The sequence below is a fragment of the Colletotrichum fioriniae genome (genome assembly GCF_027942845.1).
Source record: "Colletotrichum fioriniae strain IMI 355084 chromosome Unknown scaffold_16, whole genome shotgun sequence".
Lineage (NCBI taxonomy): Eukaryota > Fungi > Ascomycota > Sordariomycetes > Glomerellales > Glomerellaceae > Colletotrichum > Colletotrichum fioriniae.
This window is the reverse complement of record NW_027076852.1, coordinates 949,706-977,383: the sequence shown is the minus strand read 5'-3', so window position 1 is coordinate 977,383 and position 27,678 is coordinate 949,706. Positions and strand designations below refer to the sequence as shown.

Sequence of the window (27,678 nt, the reverse complement as noted above, 5' to 3'; positions counted from 1 at the left end):
GATTGCTGTCACACAACTTCAGCGAGCCGAGCGCATGCTAGCATCCTCAGGAGATGCCATCGCATTGACAAACGAGTTACAGAACTCTGGCCACAGGAATTGGTCCCCTGAAGACCACCCTGATACCCTGTTGTTGGAAATTGAGAGCGGGATCATGGTTCGGGATGTCCAGGAGCGGATTGCTGGCCAGATGAGGGACCCTCCAGCAGGGCAGAATGCAGTAATGCAATTGAACATGGGGGAGGGGAAGTCTTCAGTGATTCTTCCCATGGTCGCTGCCGCTACCGCCAACGGTTCACAGATGGTGAGAACCATTGTGGCGAAGGCTCAGTCGAAGCAGATGGATCAAATGTTAGACGACTCGCTCGGGGGCGGTTTGATCCAACGACAAGTCTATCGCATGCCGTTTTCAAGGGCACTCAAGATCGGTCTTTCTGAAGCCAAGACCATTCACACACTCTTCAAACGGTGTATGGAGTCCAAGGGCGTTCTTCTCATTCAGCCCGAACACATCCTCTCCTTCCAGCTCATGGGGTTTGAAACCGCTATCGCAGGCAAAGGCGATGTCAGTCAGTCACTGATTAGGTCGCAACAGTTTCTCGACGAATTCTCCCGTAACATCGTGGATGAGAGCGACGAGAACTTCAATGTCAAATTCGAACTGGTCTATACGATGGGATCTCAGCAGCCAGTAGAGCACAGCCCGAATCGGTGGGTGTGCATCCATGAAGTTCTTGGGGTGATGAGAAGGTTCCTTTCGGCGGCCCGGGAGGCCGATCCTACTTCGATCGAAGTGTCTAGCAGTCATAACGGCGGCTTCCCTCGGACACGCATCTTGCGGGAAGGCGCCAGGGATGCTTTGCTCAGCGTTATTGCACGTCATCTCAGTGAAGCTGGCTTAGCTGGTCTTCCAATGAGTACTCAGTCACGCTCACTGCAGCAAGCTGTTTACACATACATCACCAAGTTCAACCTAACGTCGGCGGAAGCTTTGGAGGTTGAGTCATCCATGATTTGGTCACCAGCCACCAAAAACACCCTTCTTCTACTCAGAGGGCTTATTGCCTGTCAGATCTTCAGTTTTGTATTTTGTCAAAAGCGATGGCGGGTTGAATATGGTTTAGACTATACGCGCGAGCCGGGAACTAGACTTGCAGTACCTTACAAGGCTAAAGACAAACCGAGCGCTCGATCTGAATTCAGCCACCCGGACGTTATCATCACGCTCACATCGCTAAGTTACTACTACGGCGGACTGAATGATGCACAACTTCATCAGACTTTCGAGCACCTTCTGCACTCTGATCAGGCGGACATGGAATACTGTGTTTGGGTGGAGGACAGCGATCATTTGCCGGCATCATTCCATCAGCTATCAGGCATCAATCTAGATGACGGTCAGTGCGTCAGACAGATCTTTCCTTGCATCCGCTACGCAAAAGGGACGATTGATTACTTCCTGCAGCATATTGTGTTCCCTAAGGAGGTGAGGGCTTTCCCCTACAAGCTTTCAGCCTCAGGCTGGGACATCGGCAAGGAGACGGCGAACCCTACCACAGGCTTCAGTGGAACAAACGACTCTCGTGCTTTCCTTCCCTTGAGTGTCAAACAACTTGACCTCCCCGACCAAAAGCATACCAACGCTCTAGTACTGGAGTGCCTTCTTCAGGAAGAAAACTCCGTGGCGTTGATGCCATCGACAAAGGCAGCATCGAAGTCAGATGCGGAGACTCTCTTAGAGATGGTCGTTAAGCTGGAACCTCCGGCGCGGGTCATTCTCGACGTCGGGGCTCAGATTTTGGAACTTGACAACATCATGGTTGCAAAACGGTGGCTCGAGATGACAGTGGACAATGATAAAACACAAGCTGTCATTTTCTGCGACGAGGATGATCACATTCGTGTTGTTGACCGCAAAGGACGGATCGAAAGTTTCCAGACCTCGCCTTTTGCCACTCAGACCGACGTCTGTCTAGTCTTTCTCGACGAAGCTCACACTCGAGGCACAGACTTGAAACTCCCGGAGACCTATCGAGCGGCGGTTACACTGGGAGCAAATTTAACGAAGGACAGATTGGTTCAAGGTGAGCATTGCTAGGCGATTTCAAATTGTCTGGATGACTACTAAGAATGGATCAGCTTGTATGCGAATGAGGAAGTTGGGAAAAGGTCAGTCTGTGGTATTTTGCGTCCCAGACGAGATCAATCAGAAGATATCCTCTGCCTTTCATCTCGGCAACAATATCTTGCAGGTGGATCACATACTAGAGTGGTCCATTATGGATACGTTCAAAGACTTACACCGTGGGATATGGCTGTGGGCGAACCAAGGCCGTCGCTATCAAAACCAGGAGCTTCTCTGGGAGGAAGCAATGATGGACGACGCAACGCTTTTGAGCAAGACACACGCAGAAAAATTTCTGGAAGAAGAAGCGCAGACACTTGAAACACGATACAAGCCTATCTGCCAGTCCGCATCAGGAGGGGAACACGAAAGCCATAGAGGCAATGTCGACGCCATTACCGAAAGATTACTCCAATTCGGAGGATTAAATCCGGAATCTACCAGTTTTAGAGAAGAACAAGAGAGAGAGCTGTCGCCAGAAGTGGAGCAGGAAAGGGAGGTTCAGAGACCGCCTGCAGCAAAGCCTGCACAGCACGCCATACACCCCGACGTCCGCGCATTCATCTCCCATGGAGTGGTCAAAAGAGAGTCAGGGGGATTCCTGCCTGCCTTCAAGTCTTTCGCAAAGACTAGTGCTGCCAAGGAGTACGACGTCCGCCGGATCCCACGGGGCCTTTTGGTTACCGCAGACTTTGCCCGGCCAATCGTCCCTTTGGGCAATGGTTATGTCTCAGATCTTTTCCAGAGGTCAGTTCAATGGATTATCATCAGTGCGTCAAAGACGGCGGAAGTCACAGCTGCAGCGATCATCAGTCCCCACGAAGCCCAAGAGCTTTTGCCCGAAATTGAAAGATCTAGTGTGGTATCTCTTCATATTTACGCCGCGCGACCGAATCTGGGCTTCCGGCCTTTGGATGGGTTGGATCTTTATGTTGTTCCGCACCAGCCAGTTCCCCGGACTCTGTGTCAACAACTAGTAACAGAGCTCAACCTTTTCTCCGGTCAGCTTTATATCAAGTCGATGGATGATTATCGGGACTTGCGAAGATTCCTTACCTTGGACTCGGAGGATACACATATGGCTGCCCTAGATGGTTTTGAGGTTGATTCGGATAAAATCATGAATCGGGGGTCCCTCATTCAGTTCTTCAAAACGATATTGATGAAAGTTCGAAGGAATTGTGAATCGATAGACAAAACCCATGTTGGCCGAATATTAGATCAGCGGGCCTTGGATGCTTCGGATCTAGAAAAGGAGAAATGAACGTACGCGACGGATCTCAGTAGGGTTTGGAGGGAAGAATGTGACATGATGCGCCAAGTACTGGCGCCAGAGTATCGAATAGATTAAGCAGTCTTGTTTTTATCTGATGTGTCTCCCCCGAATTTACATATCGCATCATCTTTGAACTTGTGTTGGGAATCAAGTTGAATGGATCACTGGGACTGGCTACGAAGCAAGGAAACGACTTCCCCATGTCAAGGATACAAATCAAGCGCTATTCTATCATTAGTTGAACATGAATTAACCCCCGTCGCCTTGGCTGTAGCTTACTTGAACGTCACAAATCATCCCGCTCTTTCTTTCTCAGTCTCAGTATTTCGGACCTGTGCCCAGTTCTATATCAGACTCGCTTCCCATCCTGATCGTATTCTTCCTCAACCCAAGAACCAAAATCCAGCACCCCTGGATTCTCTCGCTTCGCGGCTGCGATATCGATCCCAAAGCCATCAGTGTAAAACCATCTGTACATTGCACCAAACTCGGGGATCATCCAATGCAGGAATCTGACCAGAAACTGGAACGTCTCTGGGATTTCTGTCCCCTTCCTAGACTTGAAGATGGCACTAGCAGCTTCCAGCGTAAGCTCGTCGCCAGCCAAGGGAATCTCCCTGCCGGCGAAGTCTTGGGGTTGGAGGAATGCTTTCGCGGCGGCTCGCCCTACATCCTTGACCGAAACCAGCTGAAGAGGCTTCTCCTTAACCGCGACTCGCCACGATGTAGCCATGATCTTGATACCCATTCCAGGCTCCATGTTTTCCATAAATGCAACAGGTCGAAGGATGGTCCAGTCCATCTTGCCATGTGCCTTTTCGACTAGGTGATGTTCGATGCGATATTTGCTGACGAAGTGAGATACACTAGGGACGTAGTTATCGTATGAGCCGTCTCCACCTCGGTCTATGGAGCTGTATGTGAAGAATTTGACATTGTTGGATAGAGCCGCATCGACTAGCGCCTTGCCTTGGGCTTCTTCGAGCTCTGCCGATGCTCCCTTGCCGATGGCCGTCTAAACTTCCGTTAGCAACACAAACTAAATAGTCTAGGATTTATATACGAACTTGCACACTAAACACGCCCCAAATCTCGGTATTTGAGGAGCTCAAAGCTGCTTTGGCGTCGGAGAAGATAGCAGGAACGTCGTTGAGATCGCCTTGAACGACGATGACCCCACGCGATGCTAAGCTTTTGGCTTTGGAAGAAGCAATATTCCGAGTAACGGCGATGATTTTGTAAGAGCTGCCAGTTTCTGACTCTAGCAGTGCATTGATGACGGCGCCGCCTTGCTTGCCGGTTGCACCAGTCACGAGGATCGCCCTAGTTGACTGCGAATCACTAGACATGGTTGGAGAGATAATGTGTGGGTTCTGCTTGTCGACACTTGGTAAGAATACTTGCTTGTATTGTCGGTATATGATAGTAGTGGTAGTAGTGTATGTATTGATACTAGATGATGTTAAAGTTGTTGATAATCCTTCAAAAGACCCGGAAGAACAAGGAGACATCATCTTCCTTATATCTCCAAATCATCACGCATGAAAGCCAATTTTCATCCTGGAAATAGACAATGTGCATATTCAACTTCGCCTCTTCGCTTCTCGCGACAGCTCAATCGCCGGACTTCTAAATGATTGCTCATCAATCTTATCTCGCGGTGGTTGCAAACGAAAGGATGCTACCCCTGGCCTAGTGTAGTGAAGCGACAGGTCTCGCGTGCCGGGCAAACGGACAAAAGCGCGTTTCTGCAGGCTTCCTGTCAGCTTAGAAATCCGCACCCAATGCTGTTGCTCTATTGGCTAGAAACAACATGGGGAGAATGACGATGCCAGTCCAGGATGTCGTGGATTCGTCAGCTGCATGGGCTACATGAGTCTTACCGCATGCAGACCATGTAGCTGCGGGCTAACCCGATCGCTCGAATGGGGTATCGGTCCAGTGTCAAAAGGGTAGCTTAAATCGACGTGCATACGGATATTTGTCCTAAGGTACATCGTTATGGGTGCAGCGGCTCAATATTAGCCACAAGAGCTCTTGCGTGCAACGACTTTACAAGAAGTAGATGAGCTAACTAACACAAGTGAGAAAGGACTCGGTTAAGATGATTGTGTCCTGTCCTCGCCTGAAGCGTTCTAGCAGCTGTACTTGTCATTTGCAAAATCAGTAAGATGGTAAGAAGTGCTAAATATGACTAAACAATCAGAAAAGCCCTCCGGAAGTCTCCGTCCCAAACAGATTCACCCGCATCCCACCGGCCTTTGGAGCAGAGCACTCCGTCCCATTCACACAGACATTAAAGCCACAACAGTTTTCAACCAGACATACACCACCTCCAGCACAGGGAGACGTCGAGTTACACTGATCATACCCGACGCATCTTCCCGTCCGGAACCCAATACCCCCGCCCTCCAGAGTCTTGCCGCAGAGGCAGTCAGAGTCAGGAATGGAGGCTTCAGGTGGGTAAAATCGTTCCCCATCGTGAACGATGCAAGCGTTTGCATTCGGGCAGCATGCAAGTGCTGTCGGATCCGTAACATTGCGCTCGTACTCTGAGACCGTTGAGGGTAGGGCCGTTATGTTTGCGAGTGAGATGGGTGTTGCGGAGGTTCCGGCCGTGAAAGTGAGGTTCAACGTCTCAGTCGAGATGAGAGAACGGCAGACTTCCGTTTTGATAGTCGTGACACCGTATCCCTCAACAATATCACCTAGACCCGATCCAGAGCCCGAAGTCGAGTTCTTGAACGTTGCAGCCGAGAAGTCGTAAAGATCCATAAAGCTATCAATGACAGCCAGAAGTTGTAATCCAGCATCAACGAAGGGCTGGAGAAGTTCGTCAACGTTGACGACGCTGCCTAGTTGCTGGAATAGCAGACTCCATACCGATGTGAGGGGCGGACAGCTCCCCACCAGAGATCCCTGCGTCAAATGATCCAGAGTCTGTTGAACCGACGTCTCACACTCCATGGAATCGCTCCCGCTTCCGGGGAATGCGCAATTTGCGACAAACTCTCCCGCGGCACCTGGGAGGACAATGCATTGGGTATCACCTAACGCGACTGATACCGGTAGATCAGCACGGGCAGGGTTCCCGCACTGGTCTTTGAGATGCAGAGTAATGTCGAATGCGTCTTGTGCCATCTCGGCCAACGTCCCTTTGAAAACGGGAAGACGGCGCGGATCTGTGCCGTTGACTGGGATATCGGTTGTGTTGTTACAGGTTGAATTCGTCAAGGTGTTGAGTTGCTGAAAGAAACCAGAGATAAAGACGTCAATCTTGGGCGAGCAATTTGCGGAGGCAAAGTGCAAGCCCTCACTGTCGATTGAGAGCACGTTGCCGGCTTTGTCAACGATTCCAAGGCTTGATGGGTCGGAGACGTCGACAAGAACTGGGTTGGTGGCATTGTCTATCAGGCGGAGGTATTGAACGGAGTGCGTAGTCTCATTGAGGTAGAACGCGTTGATGTATGGAGGAGTACGGTCAGTGACGTTCAGGAGTGACTCGTGCAGCGATGCTGTGGGTGTAGGCAGGGCGTAGCACGAAGTCGCGTTCTGCGCCACAACGACCGAGATACCCGTGAAAGCGGAGTCATAACTGGAAGTTGAGGTCGCCGAGGTACTTGCTGGCGCAGATGGGAAACCAGTCGTGGATGATGAGCTACCCGCTGTTGGGACTGTACCATTGAGAGTGCTCACGAACGTGGCGCCGCCGGTCAGGCTGATAGCTGTCGGTGTTATCAGATTCGAAGAGCCTGGCGTCAGGGTACCAAAGATGGTCGAACCGCCGACGACTGTCCACGTTGAAGCCACACCATCAATGACACTAGTAAAGACTGTCGGAGTAGCGGTTGCGGTGGGAGATCCTGCAGTGGTGTTGGATGAAGCGAAGATGGTTGAGCCTCCGATTACTGTCCAGGACGACGCGATGCCCCCAATAACGCTCGTTATGACAGTTGCGCCGGGTGGTAGTTCGCCCGAAGCAGAATGTGGACTTGGAATCGGACTGATGGTAGAGCCCCCGATTACCGTCCATGAAGAAGCAACTCCCCCGATGACGCTGGTAACAACGCTCGCACCAGGTGGCAGATCAGATGGAGCAGTCGTAGCGCTTGGCACTGGACTGACTGTTGAGCCTCCAATGACCGTCCATGAAGAGGCGATACCTCCGATGATGCTGGTGATAACCACAGCATCTCCAGTTGTGGTCAGTATAGGAATCGAGCCCGTGGCATTTGTTGGGTTCGCGATAGTCGAGCCTCCAATAACAACCCAGGTTGACCCGACCCCTCCTATCACACTCGTAATTACCGTGGCATCCCCAGATACCGTTGGAGTCGGTGGTGTGCCACTGGGGTTTGCGAAGATGGTAGAACCTCCGATTACAATCCACGATGAAGCGACTCCATCAATGATGCTCGTGATTACAGATGGGGTAGCACTTGGAGTTGAAGAGCCAACGAGCGTTGAACCTCCGATGACCGTCCAAGTTGAGCCGACACCACCAATCACGCTTGTGATGACGCTGAATGCGCCAGTCTCTGTTGCAGATGAAGACGGGCTAGGCGTTGGAACTGCGCTCCCATTTGACGGAAATCCAACGGTTGACCCTCCGATCACCGTCCAGATAGAAGCAACCCCTCCAATAACGCTCGTGATGATGCTAACCTCAGCAGTCTGAGAGGGGCTTGGCGTGGACGTGACTGAGGTCGAATCGGGAGAGCCGACAAAAGTCGAGCCGTCTATCACGGTCCACGTTGAAGCCTCCCCGTTGATGATGCTTGTGAAGACAGTTAAGGCACCCGGAGTGGTTTCCGAGAGGGTCGGAGGTTGAGTAGGTGTGCTGCTGTTAGCAAATGGACCGACGCTGGTGCTTCTGCCGAGCGTAATGACCCAAGTCGATGCCACACCGCCGACATTACTCGTGATTGTGGTGGCTGCAGGTGGAACAATGGGCGTACCGACTGTTATTGGTTGGCTAGGAGCACCAGGAGTGCTAGAAATCCAAGAAAGACTCCAAGAAGACGCTCCATCAGGTAACGTGTTCGTGAGACTGCTGATCGAAGACGATTCAGGAGCTCCAGTGATGGTCGTCGTAACCCCATTAATGACCGAAGTGATTCTCACCATAGACTTCGTAGAACTCGACTCAGACTCGCCTCCAGAAATAGTATTGACTGTCGTGTAGTTCCCGCTGATAATAGTAGTCACCCTCGGCACAGCTGCAGTCGACTCAATCGCCTTGCCGGTTTGCGTAGGCAAAACAACAGTAGAGTCCCCGATCAACGTCACCGTCGACACGATCCCCGGCGCACTCCCGCTAGCTTCACCAGTAATAATCTTCGTCGTATGAAGCGGGGCAGGCCTGCCACCGCTGTCACCATCGCTGACGGACGATAGACTCTGCGCGCTGCTTGTGTTTGGGATTCCTGAGCTGTAGATGTAGATTGTGCTGACTTGCGTCTCCGTGACTTGGACTGTGGCGGTCACCTCGCCCCAGCCGCATGTTGGAGCTGTCTCGGATGGAATGGCTGGGCCGGGGAAGGAATACGAGTAGCCTCCGTCGAAAGTTGCGTGGGCGGTTGGGATGCTTTGGGTATTCGAAACGACCGTGGCTGAAGCTGCGTCAGTTGATCCAGGGTCATCGATCTCAGTAGAGTAATCGGCTGCCGGCGTTGCCGTCGCATTTGCATGGCAAGGCGCCCGAGGCGTCTCTTCAAGAGCTAGAAGACAGGAACACTGCAGCTTGTTAGTACTTGATCCTTCACAACAACTGATTTCTCATATGAGGAAAATGCAACTTACTGCGGATGTCACGGAGAGAGCAGGATAACTCGTTGGGATAGGATCTGGTAGACTCAGCGTAGCAGTGGCGTCACCAGATTCCAGGAGCATGGAGCAGTACATCGTTCCGTTATGCCGCTCCATGGCACGGAGGAGGTTATCACCGTGGCACCCATCTGCCACAGCCATTGCCGCGCCTCCTGCGAGAAGAATGAGAGATGAGACAAGCATGATAACGAATGATCTTGGGCTTCAGGCTGAGAAATCAGAAAAGGAGGCAAGAGCGGTCAGATAGAAAAAGAAAAGAGACCAACTGAGCGAGGGTTGAGGGCGGAGGCTGTCGAGCTTCGTCGGCCTCTAATCCCGTTGAGGTTTTCTCGTCGCCCTTAGGCTTCAGTACCTCAACTCTCCCGAGACCTTTATACAGGATGTAATGAGCTCGGCTCACGATACCTTCACGTATCGCAAGTTGGTTCTCTCATGCCGCTATTCCGAGAGTAGACCACAATGCCGAGACAACCACGAGCATTGGACTACTCATCCTTTGGGCCCTGTTCCAGTGCCTCGGTGAGAGATTAGGAGTCAGCAATAGCAACAACACGAAGCACTGTCGCTGTGATGCCATCGCTCCCAGAAATCGGCCACCAAAGCATTACAGTACCACTGACTAGGTACTGTCCAACGTCGGGCCCAGCTCTTCCGCGGTACACCATACTCACCTCGTGCTGCTCAGCTGTATGCGCATCCGAGACCAACGTGGTACGCCATCAAGATCATGCAGGTACCAAACTGACGGCGCCGAGCTGCACTACGGCTCGTATTCAATCACCGTATTCTACCACGTTTGTGTCTTCGATAGACTTCGATTCATGCCCACGAGGCCCAATTTAAGCGCTCGTTGGATCGGGCTGATAGACAACTGTCGTTTCAGCCATCCTCGTCATGAAGCCCACGGTCCCATCTCGTGAGAGTTCAAAAAACAGTCTCGGCATGAGTGCCGTTCGCCAAGCGAATATTGCTGATTCACATCTCCTTATCAAGCGGAAATTCGATCAAAACCTTGTGTCATCTCCCAGAATGAGACAAAGAAGAGTAAATGAGGGGGACAAGATCACGCACTTGAGGTTCAACAAGACTAACCCAAGAAGCGAAAGGCGACACAATCTAAAGGTAGAGGGGTTCACTCACAGCAATCACGCGCCAAGGCGAAAGATGAGAACACACTCAAGTCTGACAAGACATGTAGAACAAAGCCAGAAAAGCCTCCAATTTTCTTTTCAATCATTACATCCATGATGCGCCTCCCCTCGTACAGTCATTATACCGATGACACACAAAGAACCGACCCAGGGCCCCCCAAGGGGGCGACAATATTAACAGGCATGATCAACTCAAAACGCGCGCAAAATAGCAATGAACCCATCATTCGTAAGACTCTCCTTCTCTCCTCCTCACGTCGCCTCATCGCGCCATCGTCGTCTGTTGCGTGGCTTGCTGTATCTGGCCTTGACCTTGGCCCTGCACACGCGTCCGTACGATGTAGTCCTGGTTCTCGATCGTCACGCTCTTCGTCATGTGGTTCACCTTGTAGACACCAACAAGACGGGCAGCCAGCTCGAACATGTTGTTTCGGAGTGAAATGACAATGAACTGGGCGTTTTTCGTGCGCTCCTTGATGTAGTTGGCGACGATTGAGACCTGAAAAGGGTAAAGTTAACAAAGATGAAGGGTGGCAGGGAAATCATTGGCGAGGGCATAAACTTACGTTTCTGAAATCCAAGGCAGCGTCAATCTCGTCCATGACGTATAGAGGCGTCGGCTTGTAGTGGTGCAAAGCGAAGACAAGCGCCAAACTGCTGAGCGTCTTCTCACCACCAGACAAGTTGCTGATGTTCTTCCACGACTTCTTCGGGGGCATGACACTGAAGAGGATACCCTCGCTGAAAGGGTCGAGGGAGTCGACCAACTCAAGCTCGGCGTTACCACCCATGGTAATCATTTGGTACATCTCCTTGAGGCGGAGAGAGATGGTGCTGAAGCCCTCCATGAAGCCCTCTAGACGCAGGCGACGGAGTTCGTCGCAGCGCTTCTTGGCGGCGTCGCGTTGGTTGACGGCGGTCTGAAGGTCGGATGAGCGGGCGGCGTGCTCCTCGACACGACGGCGGTACTCGGCGAGAACACCGAGATCGACGTTGACATTTTGTGTCTTCTCCTCGAGAGCTGCAATTTCCCCCTTGAGTTTCTCCTTGCTCATGTCCGCGAGTTCATCAGGAGTGTAGACGGGAAGCTCGAGTGCTTGACTGCTTGGCTGAGATGGCAGCTGAGACTCGTCAGACTCTTCCTCCTCGCCCTCATCCTCGGCTTCGGCGGATGGCTGGGAGTCCTCGCCAGTGACGGCGTCCTGGGTTACTGTCTTGTCACCATCCGCTTCTGCGTCATCGTCTCCTTCGGTAGCTGTCGGAGCAGAGGTGGCCTTGGGAGCAGGGTTGGAGGTTCCAGTCAGGTCGTCGACATTCTGAAGCACCAGCTTGGACAGCTTGTCGTTCCAGTACATGAGTCTCTTCTGGTTCTCAGTCAGGACCTTCTGGTTCTCCTCAAGCTTGTTGCGCATCTCGATCTCGCTGGCCCGAGTAGCATTCAACTCGGCGGTCTTCTCATCGAGCTCGGCCTTGAGGGATGTCAGCTCTTGTTTCTTAGCTGCCAAGCCCTCCTCGGCCTCGTCGACTTGGCCTTGAAGAGACTCCGCCTTCTCGCCTTGATTCTCGATCTCATGCTCGAGCTTCTCAAGATCGCGGATCGCCACCTCAATATCCTTGGTGGCCTTGGCGTGGTCTCTCTCAAGCTTAGTCTTTTGCTTCTCAGCCTTGACCTTGCGAACTTCGGCGTTGGATGTTTCCTCGTTTTGAGAGACAATCTCCTCCTTCAGAGAATCGACGTTGGCTTTCTGCAGGCGCAGCTTCTCACCACCAACCTGCATGATCTTGTCTTGGAGAGCCTTGATCTCTTCCTCAACTCCAGATGTCTCGTCATGGAGCTTCTCAACCTCCTTGTTGAGCTTAGCAATCTCCTTGCCAAGAGCCGCGATGCGGTTGTTATCCGAGGCGGAGGGTTGGTGCTCCTTGCTCAGCTCCTTGATGCGACGATGAGCATCGGCCAGGTTCCGAGCCGCGCTATCAATCTCAAGAGTGATCTTCTGCATCTTGGTGTCGAGCATAGGGATCTGATCGTTGAGTTCACGCACTCTTGTCTCAAGCTCACGCTGCTGCTCCTGGAAGTCTTGAAACTTCTCCTCGAGAACATCGCGGTCTTCCTCAAGCTTCGAGACCTGTTCCTTGGAAGTCTCGGCAACGAGCTTCGAAGACATCAGACCTCGCTTGACAGTTGTACCACCACCAGACATGGTACCAGACTTGTCAATCAGCTCGCCGGCCAAGGTAACCACACGCCATCTCCTGGCACCGTAGGCGATCCTGTTGGCCTGGGCCAGGTCGTTGGCCACAAGGGTATCTTGAAGGGCGTGGTAGAATGCTGGCCGGAACCTCTCCTCCTTGGGGTTGACCAGATCAAAGAGGCGAGGCGCATTTTCGGGGGTCTGAATGGCGTTCATGTCTCGGACTCTCAGCTTGTCCAAACACATAAAGTTACCACGACCCAAGTTGGTCTTGCGAAGGTACTCAATGCATTGCTGACCAGCTTCGACGGTATCGGTGACGAAGTTGTCGAGGGCGCCGCAGGCCGTGGAGATGGCCACGTCGTACTTCTGGTCAATTGCGCCCAGATTACCGAGTCTTCCGTGAAATCCGTCGATACGACCGGACTCGCGCATGCGCATCAGAGCGGTGAGAACGTTGCCCTGAGTCTGCGTCTTAGACAAACTTGAGCGAGCCTCGTCCGCCTTCTGTCTGGCGTTAGACACCTTTGCGCGAATCTTGGGTTCGTGGGCATTGAATCGTGTCAGCTCGTGCTCAGCTTCCTTTCTCTCTTCCTCCAGCTTGGCCTTCTCGGCCTGACACTCCTTGAGCTCCTCAGTCTTGGCAGCGCGAGCATCCTCAATGGCAGCAATCTTTGCCTCCGTCTCAGAAATGGCCACAGCACCGGCGTTGGCCTTCTCCTCGAGGATGTTCATCTCGCTCTCTGCAACAGCAATGGCCGATTGCTTTTGGTTGATCTTCTCCTTCCACGGCTCCAATGACTTTTGCTTGACTGCAATCTGGTCGGAGAACTTTTGAGTCTTGCCCTTGAGGGCGTCACGGATAGTCGCGAGCTCCGCCTCCTCTTCTTGCACTCTGATCTCGAGTGACGCGATCTCTTGAGCACGGGTCTCAATCTCCTCGGCACATTGGGCGATGGTCTCGTCCGCTTCGGTAGCGGATTTTTCGGCGTTGGCGATGGTCTTATCCAGCTTCTTCTGCTTGTCGTTGAGGAACTTCTTCTTCTCGTCAAACTTGACGCGCTCTTGCTCGAACTTAGCCATCTCCTTAACAAGGGCCTCAGTTTCTTTTGCTTGCGCCTCAAACTCCTTGCTTCCACGAGAGTATGACTTTTGGAGCTCCTTGATGACCTTCTCGCCGCCATGGTGCTTCTCCAACTCATCGTCGAGCTGCGCCTGCATCTGGCTAATGGCCTCCTCTGTAACAGCAACGTTGTCGTTGCACTCGCCAATGTAGAGCTGGTACAGCGCAGACTTCTTTGTTGTGAGCTCGTTCTCGTCGCGGATGTATGCAATAGCCTTGTTCTTTTTGTCTTCGAGGCCGTTCTTCTCCTTCTCGACGTGTTGAACGCGGCCGCTCTTCTCCATGCAGATTTCGTTGAGAGTCTCGACCTCGGTCGCAGATTCCTCAATGGGCGTCTTGTACTTCGAAGTGCCGATAATATCCTCCAAATATTCGAGAAGACCGTCATCGTGTTCGTTGGCGGCCTTGGGCTTCATCTGGGCGATAGACTCGACCTCACCCTGAAGGATAAGGAAACGTTTGTGGTCAAGATCGATGCCGCGGTCGCGAAGGAGAGTAGTAACAGTTGTGAAGTTGGAGGCTTTGCCGTTGATATAGTATGTGCTAGAGTTGTTCTTGAAGGCTTTGCGAGAAATGATGAGATCGGAATCGGGAATGACTTCGTGTCCACCACCGGGCTATGTCTGGTTAGCGACTATTTGTGCGCAACATTTGACGCAACTAACCTGATCCATGACTTCTCTGAAGTGCACAGAGACCTCGCAATGATCCAGATTAGGGTGCTGAGCTGAGTTGTGGATCAAGGCAGAAAGCTTGCCCTGACGCATCTTGCTTGCGCGGAAGCCGAAGACGAACAAGAGGGAGTCGATAACGTTAGACTTTCCAGAACCGTTGGGTCCAACGACGGAAGAGAATGATCCGTGGAAAGGACCAACTTCCTGACGACCAGCATAACTCTTGAAGTTGGTCAGAATCAGGTAAGAGATGACCAGGCGAGGCTTGGGGGTTGTGTCCTCGACCACGGGCACAGTCAGAGTGCGCGACTTCAAGACAATGTCCATCGGCTTCTCCATGACAGTGTCCATTGCGCGAACAGGCTTGAATGTTGCCTGTGTCTCATCTGCAACAGGTCTCTGCTCGTTGACTGAAGAAGCTGTGATATCGGCGAGAGGCTCGGCATGGACCCGAGAGGGCTCGGGAGTAGCGGATGGCTTGCGTATGGATGCTGGTGTCGCGGACTTGGTGGAAGCTCTAGGCGCAGCGCTCATCCTGGGCTTTCTCGGAGAGGGTTTTCGGGCCGAGGAGGGCGGTTCCTTCTTGCTAATAGTCTGGTCGGGGTCGAAGATTTCGCTGGGCTCTATCGAAGGAGCAACATCATGCGCCGTGGGGTCTTCGGCGATAGACGTCTCGTCCGCCACAGAGGGTTCCTCCACTGCTGAAGGCGCCTCTGCGATGGACGTTACATCCGCAACCGAAGCCTCCTCCTCAAGCTTCGTAGCCTCCTCTGTCACGGTAGTGTCGGCATTCTTCTTAGGTCTGCCGCGGCGGCGAGGTGCTGTCGGAGCAGGCGTTGACGAGGGGGCAGCACTCTTGCGGGCGCGTGTTGGTCGGCGCACTGGGCTTTTTGATGGCTCGGGGGCGAACTCTTCTTCGCTCTCTTCCTCCCTCTTCACGGTGGTGTTTGCAATCTCGTCATCGTCGGATGAGTCGACGATGGCCTGGCGGCGCGTCGCACGGCGTGGGCGGGCCGACATTATGCTTGTGGTAAGGGTGCTGGTTAGTGGTGGTGAAGCGAATGAACGCAAAGACAAAAGTGCGCAGGGTATCTCAATCAAGGTGACAAAAAGCCAAGCAAGAATGAAAGAAGAAACGCAGCAGGCGCAAAGTGGTGCCGCGGTAACAGAATTTGGTGATGTTGGATGCGAAAAGGGAAAAGGGCAAACGCAATTGTGTTGTTTGCTTCCACACTTTCTCCCCCACTTTGATTTGTTTGAATCGCTCACCGATTAGGCCGATTGTAAACAAACAGCCCACACCGCCCGCCCCACCCGCCACAAGGCTGCGGAGACACATCAAGTCGCACTGTGGCTGATGCTCTTTCGTTGCTGTGGCTGAAGCTCTGCATGGATCTTCCCCGGCGCAAAGCCGTCGCATTTCATCCCGCCAACTCAAAAAAAAGACCAAAACACTCGGCCCAAATCTACAGCAAGCTTGTCGTGTCCAACATCCTGCAGAGACATTGCTGACCCACTACACTTCAATATGTTCGACTACACCAACTTCGACCACGTCTTCGGGGCGGAGCAGTTCCCTTACGATCGCAAGTCCGTTCAGGAAATCGACACCTACCGCAAGAGCCTCGATGGCGCCCTCTTCATCGACAGGGTCCTGAAAGCCTTGGGTCTCACCAAGTGTATGCTTCCTCCCAACCGCTTCGAGATCTTCTATGACTGACGTTGGAAATCAGCCAAGACATATCCTCCCAAAACCGAGAATGCTCTGCGCACGCTACACCAGCAATTATGCGAAGCCACCATGTCAACGCACCACCGACTCTCCATCTTCTACTACATCCTGCTGGACTTTGACACGAGCCAGACTAGATCTCAGGCATCGTCAAAGTTCGCCGTGACGTCCGGTGTTCCCAAGAACTATCAGATCTTCATGAAGGGCCTTTGGCTCCTGGACCATCAACAATTCGAGGTACGCTCTCCTGACCTAACTATTGTCACCAGCAAACACTTCACCTACTGACGCCTCGGACTACCAACAGAAAGCACTCGAGTACATTGCGCACCCCTCTCTGACCACCGATTTCGCCGACGAGATCATGACAGCACTTGTGCGCAATGCTCCCGACGGCGACTATACGCTGCCTCTATCATACTTCCACACAGTTCAGCCAATTCTCAAGACATCCGAGGCTCTCGAGCTTCTCTTCGACGCCATGTCACGAACCAGCGTCACCGAAGCCCTCTACTTCTCCAGAACCCATGCCGATGCTGTCAGGGCACAGCTCTTCCGCCAGCTTGTCTCTAACGTGATTGGCGCCCCTGCAAACGAAGAGACAGCCGCACGGTCAACCGAGCTCATTGGCTTGCCCTTCGATGCCGCGGAGGAGGCCTGGTTCGAGGCATTCCTTTCTCGCGAAGACGGAAAGAAGCTCAAAAGAGCGCGAGACACACTCCTTGTGAGAAAGCTGGTGACGGGCCGGCTAAGCGAAGCTGTGCAGGACAAGAACCATGGAGGCGGCTGGGGAGTGGTGCTGGAAGGTGTTAAGAGCGGCCTGGGCGGCCGAGTAGAGTGATTACTTTCCTACCTCCTGAGGATATTGACGGGTGTTTTATCCCATGACAGGGATGAGTGGTTGATTTCAGCATAGCGTTGGCGTTTGGGCAATGCCCTTGAATTATACCTGGAATGTGAAGTGGGACGGAAAAACAGACTGGTTCTCATGAATATCACTGTTCAAAGCCTAATGACCTGACAAAGGCAGTTACGCAGCATGGACGTCTTGTCATGCATTTGTTGAAATGTGACTGTTCACCTCGGTGTCGCCAAGGTGTGATCGTTCCACCGAGATTACACCGAGAAATCCCGCGTCTGACTAAGCTCCGCGTCGAGTCACACCTTGCAGGTCCCCCGGCCGCCCGCACCGCCCGCCGCCCACACCATGGAGTCCAGTCAGTTTAGCTGCATCAACCGCTTGCGCCGCCTTACACCAAAGCACCCGTCCTTCACCGTCTCTCATCTCACGCGTTACAACTCACTTTTGATTCCCCCCTCGTGACGGCGATCTGCGGTGATGATGCTTCGCTCGCTTAACACCTCTCCATCTCTTGTTCCGTTCGGAGTCACCATTGCGTCGGGACGATGAGCAACCCCGCCAAAGGCGTCAAATTTGTCGGCTCCGACTCTTCGGGGCTTCCCTTGAAGCGGAAGCAAGTTCTGCAAGCCTGCGAATCATGTCGCAGAAAGAAGGTCCGCTCAAACCAAAAACAATTCCACTCGACTAAGACGCATTTCTTCTTACATGACAATTATAGAAACGCTGCATCCACGGGGAACCTCCGCCGTTGGAGCCCGCGCATGACGGGTGTGCGGGTTCTTCGCCGCCAGATAACGCTGGGTTGGTTTCCTAATCAGGCAACTTTGGGGATTTTCTTGAGCTGACTGAACCCTTTCTCCCAAGACAACATGTCGTCGCCGGCTCTGGTTCACCAAGCAAACATCGTCACTCGGTGTCCGTGACCGCTGATGCCGTACTGTCCACGACCCCTGTCCGCCGTGAATCTGCCACGGCGGGACATTCGGAGCCAGCGCAGACTCCACAGACGCGCTTCGTTGGCGATCTTAACCCGGAGGGCATGTTCGCCGAGGCCGCCGACTCAGATCCGGCCGCTAACCCTACGCAGAAGGCCGAGGTGGGTGTCTGGCTTCCGTCACTCAACGCCGCTTCGGCCCAGTCGACGACATCGGTTGTCTCGCGTCCGTCGGCTATTATCGACAAGGTCTTGCTGCCTTACGTCAAGCAGAATTGTCTCACCTGTGTCCCGCCGGAGAAGGACTACAAACATCTCCACAAGGTGTACCGAGACAAGATCCATCCTATTTTCGGCCTGATTCCCGAGGAGGCTTTGGATGATGGCGATTCCCCAGCAGTTATTGTCATGCGACAAGTGGTGTGTCTGGCTGCTGCCACTGACCCTGACATGAAAAGCCACTTGCGCCTCGCTACGCAGGGAAACAAGAGGCTCTCGTACCAAGACTTCTCCCAGACGCTGTCCAGCTCTATACGGGCCATCCTAGATACGAGCTTGATCTCGGACAGGACGATACACATACGTGCCTTGTGCATGCTATCCCTCTATGCCCAGCCTTCCGGTGCTGATGAAGCAGACTTGCCTGCTCAACTTGGCGCCAGGGCGGCGCATCATTCGCAGACCCTCGGGTTGCACCTTTTTCACTCTAGCAATGACTCTCTCGACACCCTTTTCTGCGCTGTTTGGGCACTGGATCGAATCAATGCGGCGACGTACGGGAGACCTTGCGTCCTGCATGAGGGTGACATCGGTCCCGGGCTAGACGACTGTTTCCGCAGACAAGCACCCTGCTTCCAACTCTTTCTATCGGTCGTGCAGTGGCTCGACAAGGTGATTGAACTCTACCGTCCGGGTGTCATTGCTCAGTCGCTGGAGGCCAAGCCCTTTATCGATCTGCCGGTCCTCGAGCCCATGATCCTTGAAGCCAATGCTTTACAGGTTCCCACCCCGCTTCTTGGTATGTTTAAGAACTGTTCTTCTAACACTCGTCAGCATGAGGTGCTAACGCTCAACAGCGACTATCGAGGTCTTCTACCACGCCGTCATTATCCTCTCATGCCGCTTATCCAGACCCGGGCCTCCAGCACAATACGCATCATCAGTACCACCGCCCTCAGCAAACGCACGACGCTCCCTGGCAGCCGAGCGGATATCCTCCGCCATCCGCCGGGACCATCTAAGTCCCGTCCCTCTCGTCCCATACGCCCTCTCCCTAGCTCTCAGCGTCGAGTACCGCAAAATGCGACACAGCGCCCTTCCAATGTTCCGCGCCCGCGCCCGCAGCGCATTCAAGTCTAACTCGGAGCTGATGAAGAGATTCGGCGACGTCTTTTGGAGCGCACGGGTCGTCGCAGGGCTAGGCGAGCGTATCTTGCGAGAGATGGAGCGGGCCGCAAACTCCATTGCCCAAGAAGGGGGAGCGGCTTTGCCAGCTGCTGCTATTGTCGACGTACCTACGAATGGTAAAGTTGATGAGCCTTTGGTGGTTGACGGGGCGCCGGCCGAGCCGCCGTCGGCTCCCCTGGCTCCTGCGTCGACCGCCGAGCTCCCGGCACTGGAAGCCATTGACTTTTCGATTGTTGATGCGATGCCGCATCTAGATGTCTTTGGCCACTTCGACCCGAGCTTCAATCTGTCGGCAGTCGATAACGCTCTGGAGGCTAACCTCGATATAGGGCTGCCCCTCAACTGGGGCGAGTGGGATCAATTTGCTGGTTGAAGATTTCTCTCTGCCTACCGATTTGCATGATTCGTTCTCTCACACCGAGTGACCAGCTTCCCCGCGCCATAGATGCATGGATGGCACTGCGTTTGGCTGAGATGTCAAAGCTGTCGCAAGACTGTCAGCCAGGGTATGTACGGATTACCTAGCTCAGAGACTTATTATACCCATTATCTCTCCCGCATCCTAAGCTCATGATGCCGGCATGAACGCTACGCAGCTTTGTCGCAGCAAGCCCGAAGGTCTCGGGGGGTTCACAGGACATGCATGGCTGCTATCTTGTTTACAGGTTCACCTCCTGATGAGCAACCGCCGATGAGACTCCAATTGCTCAGATAGCATTCCAGATATGGTTTCTAGGTAGTCCAGGCACGGTATCTATGTAATCGTCAAGGACATCAGATCGCGGACGTGGGGGATGTCCCACATACCAAGGGCGATGCGAATGGAAAAGTAGACAATCACAAGGTGCTCCGTAGGAGTCGATATCATAGGATATCCGCCTCGCATTTTAAGATTGGTGAAATCATGAAATCCATACCTTCGAAGTCGGTACAAATCATCATCATCAGGACCAAGCGAATAAATTTTCTATCCTCTCGGTGACCATACGACAGCGAAATTGATAAAATACAAATTAAAAACAAAAATGAACTGTCTGTGGCATCGCGTAGGACCACCCATTTCTGTAAGTACACTTTTACTCGAACCCACAGCCCTTTCGGGACCCATCACGCTTCACCATTCCACCACGAGGTCATGGACACATCAGACGCTGCTCATGTCTTCTCTCGCAATTCTATCGCCCAAGTATGCTCGTGCCAAGAGGTTTGCGAAAACTTGTGAATATTCTCATGCAGGAACGTCATCTGGGAGGAATACGCAGACGCCCCTCGGCCAATGAGCGGCCAAATGCATGATGCTTCCATGTCGATGACTAATCTCCAAGCATCTCCACTTTATTTTGCCGATGGTCCGATCGCCACCTGCGCAGACTATGGCGGAGAAGCTTCAAAGCTTCTCGAGGATTATCAATTGGCATCTTGTCGCGCAAGGGGCCAGTCCCTCTTTTAAGTTCTTTCATGAGTTTCTGGTATTGAATAACGTATTGAACATGGCTCCGCCTCTGAACCTGCTAATCCGCGCTCTCGTGGCCTTCGAGGACGTGATTATCCGCCAGGTATGCGACCTCCACATCATCCCCGCCATACATAGCAGGCTAACCTCGAACTTCAACCCACAGATCCTTAGAAGTCCCGGCTTCCATCGCGGCGTCGGCCGAATCCACCGATACGTCGACGAGAAGCGGAATGGGCCTATGCCGCATGAGCCGCTGCGGCAAGGACAGGCAACTGGTACGTTAAAATCGAATGGTCTCGCTGGGAGGGAGTCATTTGAAGAGAGGGTAGCTGACGTTGTTGGGCTATAGCAAACCCTGCAGACCGAGGCTTTTTGCAGTATTTCATCGAGGAATTGAAGAACCAGTTCCGAGGAACGACGACTCCGCCTCCGCCGGGGCCGCCGAAGCGATGAATGATATGATCCGAGAGAGCGGTACACAATCGCACGATCTGAAAGCATCTTCACGAGACGGGAGTGCAGACTGTATGTAGTCTGGCTGGTTTTGGCCTTCACATCCAGGCCAACTCAGTGCAGACATGACGGTCTAACGAGGCTAGACGGACGAAGCCTCCGAAACGGAGGATAAAGCAATGCTTATGCGTTACCCTCATCAGGCATAGAGACGTGCCGAAACCCTACTCAACCATCACATCTTACGATGCAGCGATTTACGGTTTGTCTGCTATTGATATCCTATTTCTGGATCATTGGAAAAAGCATCACGCCAACTCCGAGGGACCATCGAATCCTATCAAACGATGTGCTGTCGATACAATAACTAGAGACCGGCAGGCTTCTAGATACCCATCACTGCAGCTCATGAGGTTGTAGATAGGTAGGAGAAAAGCTGCCTGATGGGCGATCGAATCACTACGGCTCGGCGCTTTCGGTGCGGGGCCGGCAAATCGGGTCGATGGGCATACCGAGAGCACCCTACAACATATGAGCTGCCGAGTGTCTTCGTCTGATGTTGACGAACTGCATCCCAGGCCATGACTCGGAAGAAACCGAGTAGCTCGCAGATATCCTCCTCCCTTGCTAGGCGAATAATTGCCTCGTTGGGATAGGTAGTAGCGAATAGCAATTACGATCCGAAGAAAGAAAAACAAGCTTTCCAGATCCGGGCTCCTTAAATCTCTCCGTCCCCATATTGTGATTCAAGCAGGTGACAACGGTCAAGGGTCGAACATGTAGAACCAATTAAGCAACTCAATGCCAGCTCGCTTTCAAACAAGCGTAAATTGACTCCGAACCGCGACCTCAATCCGCGCAGCCTGCCCCTGGCCTCTGATTGAGGGGTAAGTCGGAGGACGGAGGCAAGCAAGTAAAGTTGCCTCTTTCGGCCAGCGGTAGTCTACGTGATACAACCCTACTTGGTGTCGTGATATTTCCTCTTCGGGGACTCTGAGAGTAACACTCCGCCCTCAAAAAAGAAGGGTCTTCGCCCACATGCTGAGTACGGTTTCTTTTCGCGCCTCCCGTGCCTTTCATCCCCTCGTTTCGGAGCACCTTCCGCTCTCTTCGCCGCCGCCATTGCAGCGTTCGACTCATTCCATTCGTTAGATTCGTGGTCATCATGATCGCATGCGATTTTCCACCAAGCGCAATGCTGCTTGTTTTGGCATTAGGCCTGGGCTTGTAAGTAAATTTCCGGTCCGTGATGAAGAATGGTGTTTGAATATCAACAAGACGCAAGTGCTCCGCCATTCCATGTATAATCTGCCACATTCCCTGGAGACACCCCGAAGAATTCATGGTCCTGTGATTCTGTAAGCGCGGCAACCGAGGACCTTGATCTTGCGCGATGAGACCAGACATCAACCTCGCCGTGCTAGTGGCACTAGCCCAGACAACCTCCGCCCAGCAAACGCCGTACGGCCAATGCGATGGCAGCGGCTGGACGGGACCGACGACGTGTACAGCCGGATGGCACTGCGAAAAGGCAAATGACTGTAGGTCTCTGCCCAGATCTCTTATGGACAACATCTAATCCCAGTGCCAGGGTACTCGCAATGTCTCGAGGGATCTGGCTCCCCCTCCCCAACCACTCTCTTAACGTCGACCTCGAAGCCCCCCGCTGCTGGAACAACTACTACTTCACGCGCGTCAAGCTCCTCTCAGTTGACAAGCTCTGTTAGATCTTCATCCGCCAGTGCCGCGCCAACGGCTTGTTCTGGCTCCTTTAGCGACATCTCAGGGGCGGACTACGTGAAGGCCATGAGCCCGGGGTGGAACCTGGGCAACACTCTTGATGCTATCCCTAACGAGGGATCTTGGAACAATCCACCCGTTGTCGAGAAGACATTTGACGACGTCAAGGCTGCCGGATTCAAGAGCGTTCGTATCCCAGGTAAGTCTATATCTTTCTCGGCAGTCAGTAAACGTTGATGTTAATGGTCCGGTAGTCACCTACAGTGACCACTTCACCAGCGCAGCGCCTAACTACACCGTTGACGCGGCTTGGCTGCAGCGCGTGTCGGACGTAGTTGATATGGCCACTGCCCGGGGCCTTTACGTTCTCACAAATGTCCACCACGGTAAGACCACTCAGTACGTTCCCACTTTTGTCTAAATGTGCTCACACATCACGAAAAGACTCCTGGAACTGGGCCGACGTGACAAAAGCAACCTCAGATGCAGACGTCCAAAACCTAAACGACAAATTCTACAACCTCTGGCTCCAAATCGGCCGCAAGCTTGCCTGCAAACCCAACCTCGTCTCCTTTGAATCCATCAACGAACCCCCCGCCACAACAGCCGACCACGGCGCCCGCATAAACACCCTCAACGACCTCTTCCTCAAAGCCCTCGCCGACAGCGGCGGCTTCAACGCGCGCCGCGTCGTCAACCTCGTCGGCGGCGGCATGGACGCCACCAAGACGACGCAGTGGTTCAAGGCACCCGCGAGCATCAAGAACCCCTGGGTGCTGCACTACCACGTCTACAGCCCCTACGACTTCATCTTCTCCGCGTGGGGCAAGACGATTTGGGGCTCGGATGCGGATAAGGCTGCGATGAGGAACGAGATGGCGATTGTGAGGGGAAATTTTACGGATGTGCCGTTGGTGATTGGGGAGTTTGACGCGAGTCCGTTGAATACTGAGCCGGCTGCAAGGTGGAAGTGGACGGATCAGTTTGTGAGGACGGCGGCGGAGTTGAATACCGCTGTTGTGATTTGGGATAATGGACTGGATCATCTTGATCGCAATGCGCATGCCTGGCGGGACCCGACTTCGCTGGCCATTCTGAATACCGCTGTTAAGGGAACGAAGAATTCGTTGCCCGATAGCACTACGGATGCATCGGCCACGACGCAATCATCATCTGCATACGTTTGGAACAAGGTTGGCACTGCGCCGGCGGATCAGACGCTTCCCTGGTTGTTCAACGGCAACACCTTGCAGTCGGTCAAGACCATTTCAGGAACCACACTGGCCGCGAATACGGATTATACCGCATCGGCGTCCGCAATCACTTTCAAGGCCGCCTTCTTGTCCAAGTACCTGAGTGCTACTGCTGCACCAGGGAGCAAGGCGAACCTGACGTTAGCTTTCTCTGCGGGGGCGACGTCGCAAGTCGAACTCGTGCAGTGGGATGTTCCAGTGGTGACCGCAGCAAGCTCCAAGGCCATTGCGGGCGCCGACCTGAAGATCCCCATCACCTTCAAGGGACTCAAGACGGTTGCTGCTGTCAAGGCTTTGCGGAGCGACGGCGTTTACTTATTTGATGACTGGACGCAGTACCTTGGACCGTTGCAGCAGGCTCATATCGTAAGTCGTCATTCCCGACTGCAGCTTGGAACCCATGGTTTGCTTGGTTCAGGCAATGGAAGAGCACGTACTAACATTGAGGATAGACTTTCAACGGGCAGTGGAACTTTGACGGCGGCAACGTTATTCTACCTTCTGCTACGGTTCAGGCTGTCATTTCCGCTGGCAAGGCGACGACGTTCACCTTCGAGTTTTACCCCAGGGTTCCTGGCCACAACATCACTTATACTCTGAATCCATGAGTAGCTGTTCTGGAGAAAGGTTGCTTCTTAGGTTGTGTGCTTCGAGCGAAACATTATCAATGAAAAGTGAGGGCTTGTCAAGTATTGTCTCAATTTCTTTGAAAATATCCTGTACTTATTTACGTGTTCTGCAAGTAATAGGTAGTTGATTACACTTATTTTCAAGTTCCCTGTGCTTTTGTTCACAGGTAGCCCTGATTCCAGACACCAACAGACCAACCTCGATTCTTTTAGGCTATCTTGTGGCGCCTTGATTGCAGGGCTTTGGGGTTTGGCAAAGTTCATGTTGGTTGCTGTTTCTCACCCCCTGGCATACATTACAAAGTGGAAATTGTGGGGTCACATTTGTCATGCGGAGTGATTGATGGAAGCCCAACGGGCTCGCAACATCACCAATTTCTCCTCATCCAACAATCCCCTCCCAAAAGCAACATCTCACTCTCTCATATCGCGCCTGTCCTAAGCCAGATCGCGAACATGGATGGCGCGAAGCCATGTTGGGCGTCGTTACCGCGGGAGTTGCACCTCCACATCCTAGAACACGTCGCGAATGCGCACAGCTCACCGGCCTCGCCCAGTCGCGGAATAGCTCGCTACGCCAGCGTATCCAAAGACTGGCAGGATTTCTTCGAGGGCATGACGTTCAAGAACTTCGTTCTGCGGCTGCAAGATCTCATTCCGTTCAGGGAGCACACGCAAAGTCCCAGAAGACGTGGCTACGTCCGGCACATCTGGCTTCGTCTCGAGGAGCCTCACCCCGAAGAGGATGACCCGGCTTTACCCTGGAATCAATCACGGAGCCCATTTGCTACCGCTACGCTATATCTATGGAATACATTGGCGTCATGGGAAGTTGATCAGGCCGGAGAAGAATTGACGCTCGAGATAAGCTCTCATACACAGGCTGGGCTCATCAGGTACAACAATTATACGCCAAAGGACGACATCGATCACTATCTGAAGTATCTTGAGACGAGATCTCTTGTGCCGTACGATGAGGTTGAACCCTTTAGTCACACGAGCCTACTCTGGATTGCCCACATGGGTCAAGGTCAAAGTATCTCGATGCACTCCGGAGCTATCAAGGCCCTATACTCGTACGATCTCAGGCTAAGCCGTATACGGTTACCATCCGTACAAGTTGTCACCAAGTTTCTTATGCGGAGGGCAAATACGCGCAACCTTTACCCGGATTCGTTGAACCATATCATCAAGAGTCTTCCTCGCTTAAAGGAGATCCATTTTGAGAGGTGGCGGCTCTGCAGCGTGGGAGCGGAGAGACGTTGGCTACAAGGTAGGATGCCTTTTCTACGAATGCCACCTCTGACACTCTCTTCTTCTTTTTTCATGGGATGACTAATGATTCATAATTATATCTAGCTCTCCGTGATATGTGCCGGCATGGCTTTCCATCTTCGCTGAAGAAGGTTGCAATCTTACACGAAGCGTCGAGCACACGCTACTTTGCGCGTGTTTTCTATAGAGGAGCCAAAGTAGAAGAACTAGTAAGCTCTGTGGTACAAGGTTGCCTTCTCGTGGAGCACCTGGCGCTCTGCTTCATCGTCGATGCGGACGATTTCCTGAACAACGCACCTAACTTCCCGGAACTGAAGACGCTCACCCTGACTGCCGAGATATTTCTTGGCGTGGGCGGCAACAGCGATGAAGCCGTTGAGAGGCGCATGAAGATCAAGACGCTGCTTTTGTTGGCTGCGTTGGCGGCATGCCGGATGCCAAAGCTTGAGCTCTTGGAGATTTGGAATGGCCGGAACGGGCAGGTTAGTATATTTCGCTACAAGGTCGACAGTGGGCTTGCCGAGATTACTTGGAAGAGTACGCAGGACGATGTTGTCGTTGATGATGATATCGTGAAAGCTTGGGAGGCTACGGCGAGGGTTCATGCAAGAGATGACTTGCGGAGTTCGATTATACGGCTGCCGGATGGCCAGTACACGTATTATGGCTCTGTGTTGCCGCATTTGGAGTCGAATGAGCACTTCATCCATGAGGTCTCTGCGGCCCAGATGAAATAGAATATTTTGTAAACAAACTCATAATGAGGAAAGTCATAGAAAACTCAGCTCTAGTACAGATATCCGAAGAAATGCTGGCATTCCAGGATGTCACGATTAATGCAGCCAGATTCATCAGCCCCCTACCGTCCTTATCCCAAGTACTACCTAACCAACTAGAATTTGCGTGTTACTGGCAGGGCGATCTCGTATTGCAGGATGTGAAAACCGCTCATGATGGTTTGATTTTCGAGACCAGGCGCATAAACCAACACAATGACGTGAGCTTCATTTACAATTACGCAAAGTAGCAGCGTGGTTTTTCAAGGCAGTGTGATTGTCGTTGTCGGGCCCTGGCTGGTATTGCCCAATATTTCGGCTCGTCTCTGCCACTTCTCGCCGTTGAAGGTGATCCCTCTGGCTTCACAAGTGATCGACTACGGCGCTCGGCCAGGCTTGGAATTTCCCGAATGCGTCTCGGCCTATTTCGGGGTCATCCTGCAGATCGTACATGACTTTCATGCTACATGAGTTTGCATCATTGTGGTACATGTAGTCACCCGTCGCTTTACCAATTCTGTGAAAGCGTCTGGGGTCGACAATGATTCAGCAAGTGAGGATAGAATCCTTGGCATGCCTCTGAATACGAATGATAGGTAGTGCTGATACCTAGGTTCAAACTGCTACCTAATAGCTGGATGCATCGCGAAATGCATTTCACAATTATGAAGAGATGGTGGTGTGGTGCCACCCCGTCCTATCCCAGCCTTCAATTTTCTTTGGCCGTGGGGCTGTCTTACGTTACCTTCGACACTATCTCCCTCAAGGTCCTCTCATTCCCAGGGCGGCAA

At 52.8% G+C, this 27,678-nt stretch overlaps 7 protein-coding genes across 7 annotated transcripts; 4 read left to right on the top strand and 3 right to left on the bottom strand.

Annotated features, from left to right (window-relative positions):
* Window positions 1-34: 34 nt before the first annotated feature.
* Window positions 35-2,098, top strand: N0V96_011127 (uncharacterized protein; the record flags this gene model as incomplete). Its single annotated transcript, XM_065759167.1, has 2 exons — window positions 35-711; window positions 1,150-2,098. The coding sequence occupies 2 exons, from the start codon at window positions 35-37 to the stop codon at window positions 2,096-2,098; spliced, it is 1,626 nt and encodes a 541-aa protein (XP_065612265.1).
* Window positions 2,099-3,750: 1,652 nt separating this feature from the next.
* N0V96_011126 (uncharacterized protein) lies at window positions 3,751-4,750 on the bottom strand (the record flags this gene model as incomplete). Its single annotated transcript, XM_065759166.1, has 3 exons — window positions 3,751-4,416; window positions 4,442-4,449; window positions 4,744-4,750. The coding sequence occupies 3 exons, from the start codon at window positions 4,748-4,750 to the stop codon at window positions 3,751-3,753; spliced, it is 681 nt and encodes a 226-aa protein (XP_065612264.1).
* Window positions 4,751-5,500: 750 nt separating this feature from the next.
* On the bottom strand, window positions 5,501-9,371 carry N0V96_011125 (uncharacterized protein; the record flags this gene model as incomplete). Its single annotated transcript, XM_065759165.1, has 5 exons — window positions 5,501-5,526; window positions 5,804-7,264; window positions 7,710-7,749; window positions 8,526-9,137; window positions 9,204-9,371. 5 exons carry the CDS (start codon window positions 9,369-9,371, stop codon window positions 5,501-5,503), a joined length of 2,307 nt encoding a protein of 768 aa, XP_065612263.1.
* Window positions 9,372-10,643: 1,272 nt separating this feature from the next.
* On the bottom strand, window positions 10,644-15,390 carry SMC4 (Structural maintenance of chromosomes protein 4; the record flags this gene model as incomplete). The annotated part of the gene is made up of 3 exons (XM_053197227.2): window positions 10,644-10,880; window positions 10,948-14,313; window positions 14,362-15,390. The coding sequence occupies 3 exons, from the start codon at window positions 15,388-15,390 to the stop codon at window positions 10,644-10,646; spliced, it is 4,632 nt and encodes a 1,543-aa protein (XP_053045318.2).
* Window positions 15,391-15,898: 508 nt separating this feature from the next.
* N0V96_011123 (uncharacterized protein) lies at window positions 15,899-19,678 on the top strand (the record flags this gene model as incomplete). Its single annotated transcript, XM_053197226.2, has 5 exons — window positions 15,899-16,049; window positions 16,104-16,339; window positions 16,410-16,939; window positions 17,829-18,916; window positions 18,975-19,678. The coding sequence occupies 5 exons, from the start codon at window positions 15,899-15,901 to the stop codon at window positions 19,676-19,678; spliced, it is 2,709 nt and encodes a 902-aa protein (XP_053045317.2).
* A 3,137-nt stretch (window positions 19,679-22,815) lies between these two features.
* Window positions 22,816-24,815, top strand: N0V96_011122 (uncharacterized protein; the record flags this gene model as incomplete). The annotated part of the gene is made up of 5 exons (XM_053197224.2): window positions 22,816-22,936; window positions 23,001-23,153; window positions 23,209-23,340; window positions 23,399-24,573; window positions 24,660-24,815. The coding sequence occupies 5 exons, from the start codon at window positions 22,816-22,818 to the stop codon at window positions 24,813-24,815; spliced, it is 1,737 nt and encodes a 578-aa protein (XP_053045315.2).
* Window positions 24,816-25,292: 477 nt separating this feature from the next.
* Window positions 25,293-26,848, top strand: N0V96_011121 (uncharacterized protein; the record flags this gene model as incomplete). Its single annotated transcript, XM_053197223.2, has 2 exons — window positions 25,293-26,109; window positions 26,340-26,848. 2 exons carry the CDS (start codon window positions 25,293-25,295, stop codon window positions 26,846-26,848), a joined length of 1,326 nt encoding a protein of 441 aa, XP_053045314.2.
* Between the last annotated feature and the right edge of the window lie 830 nt (window positions 26,849-27,678).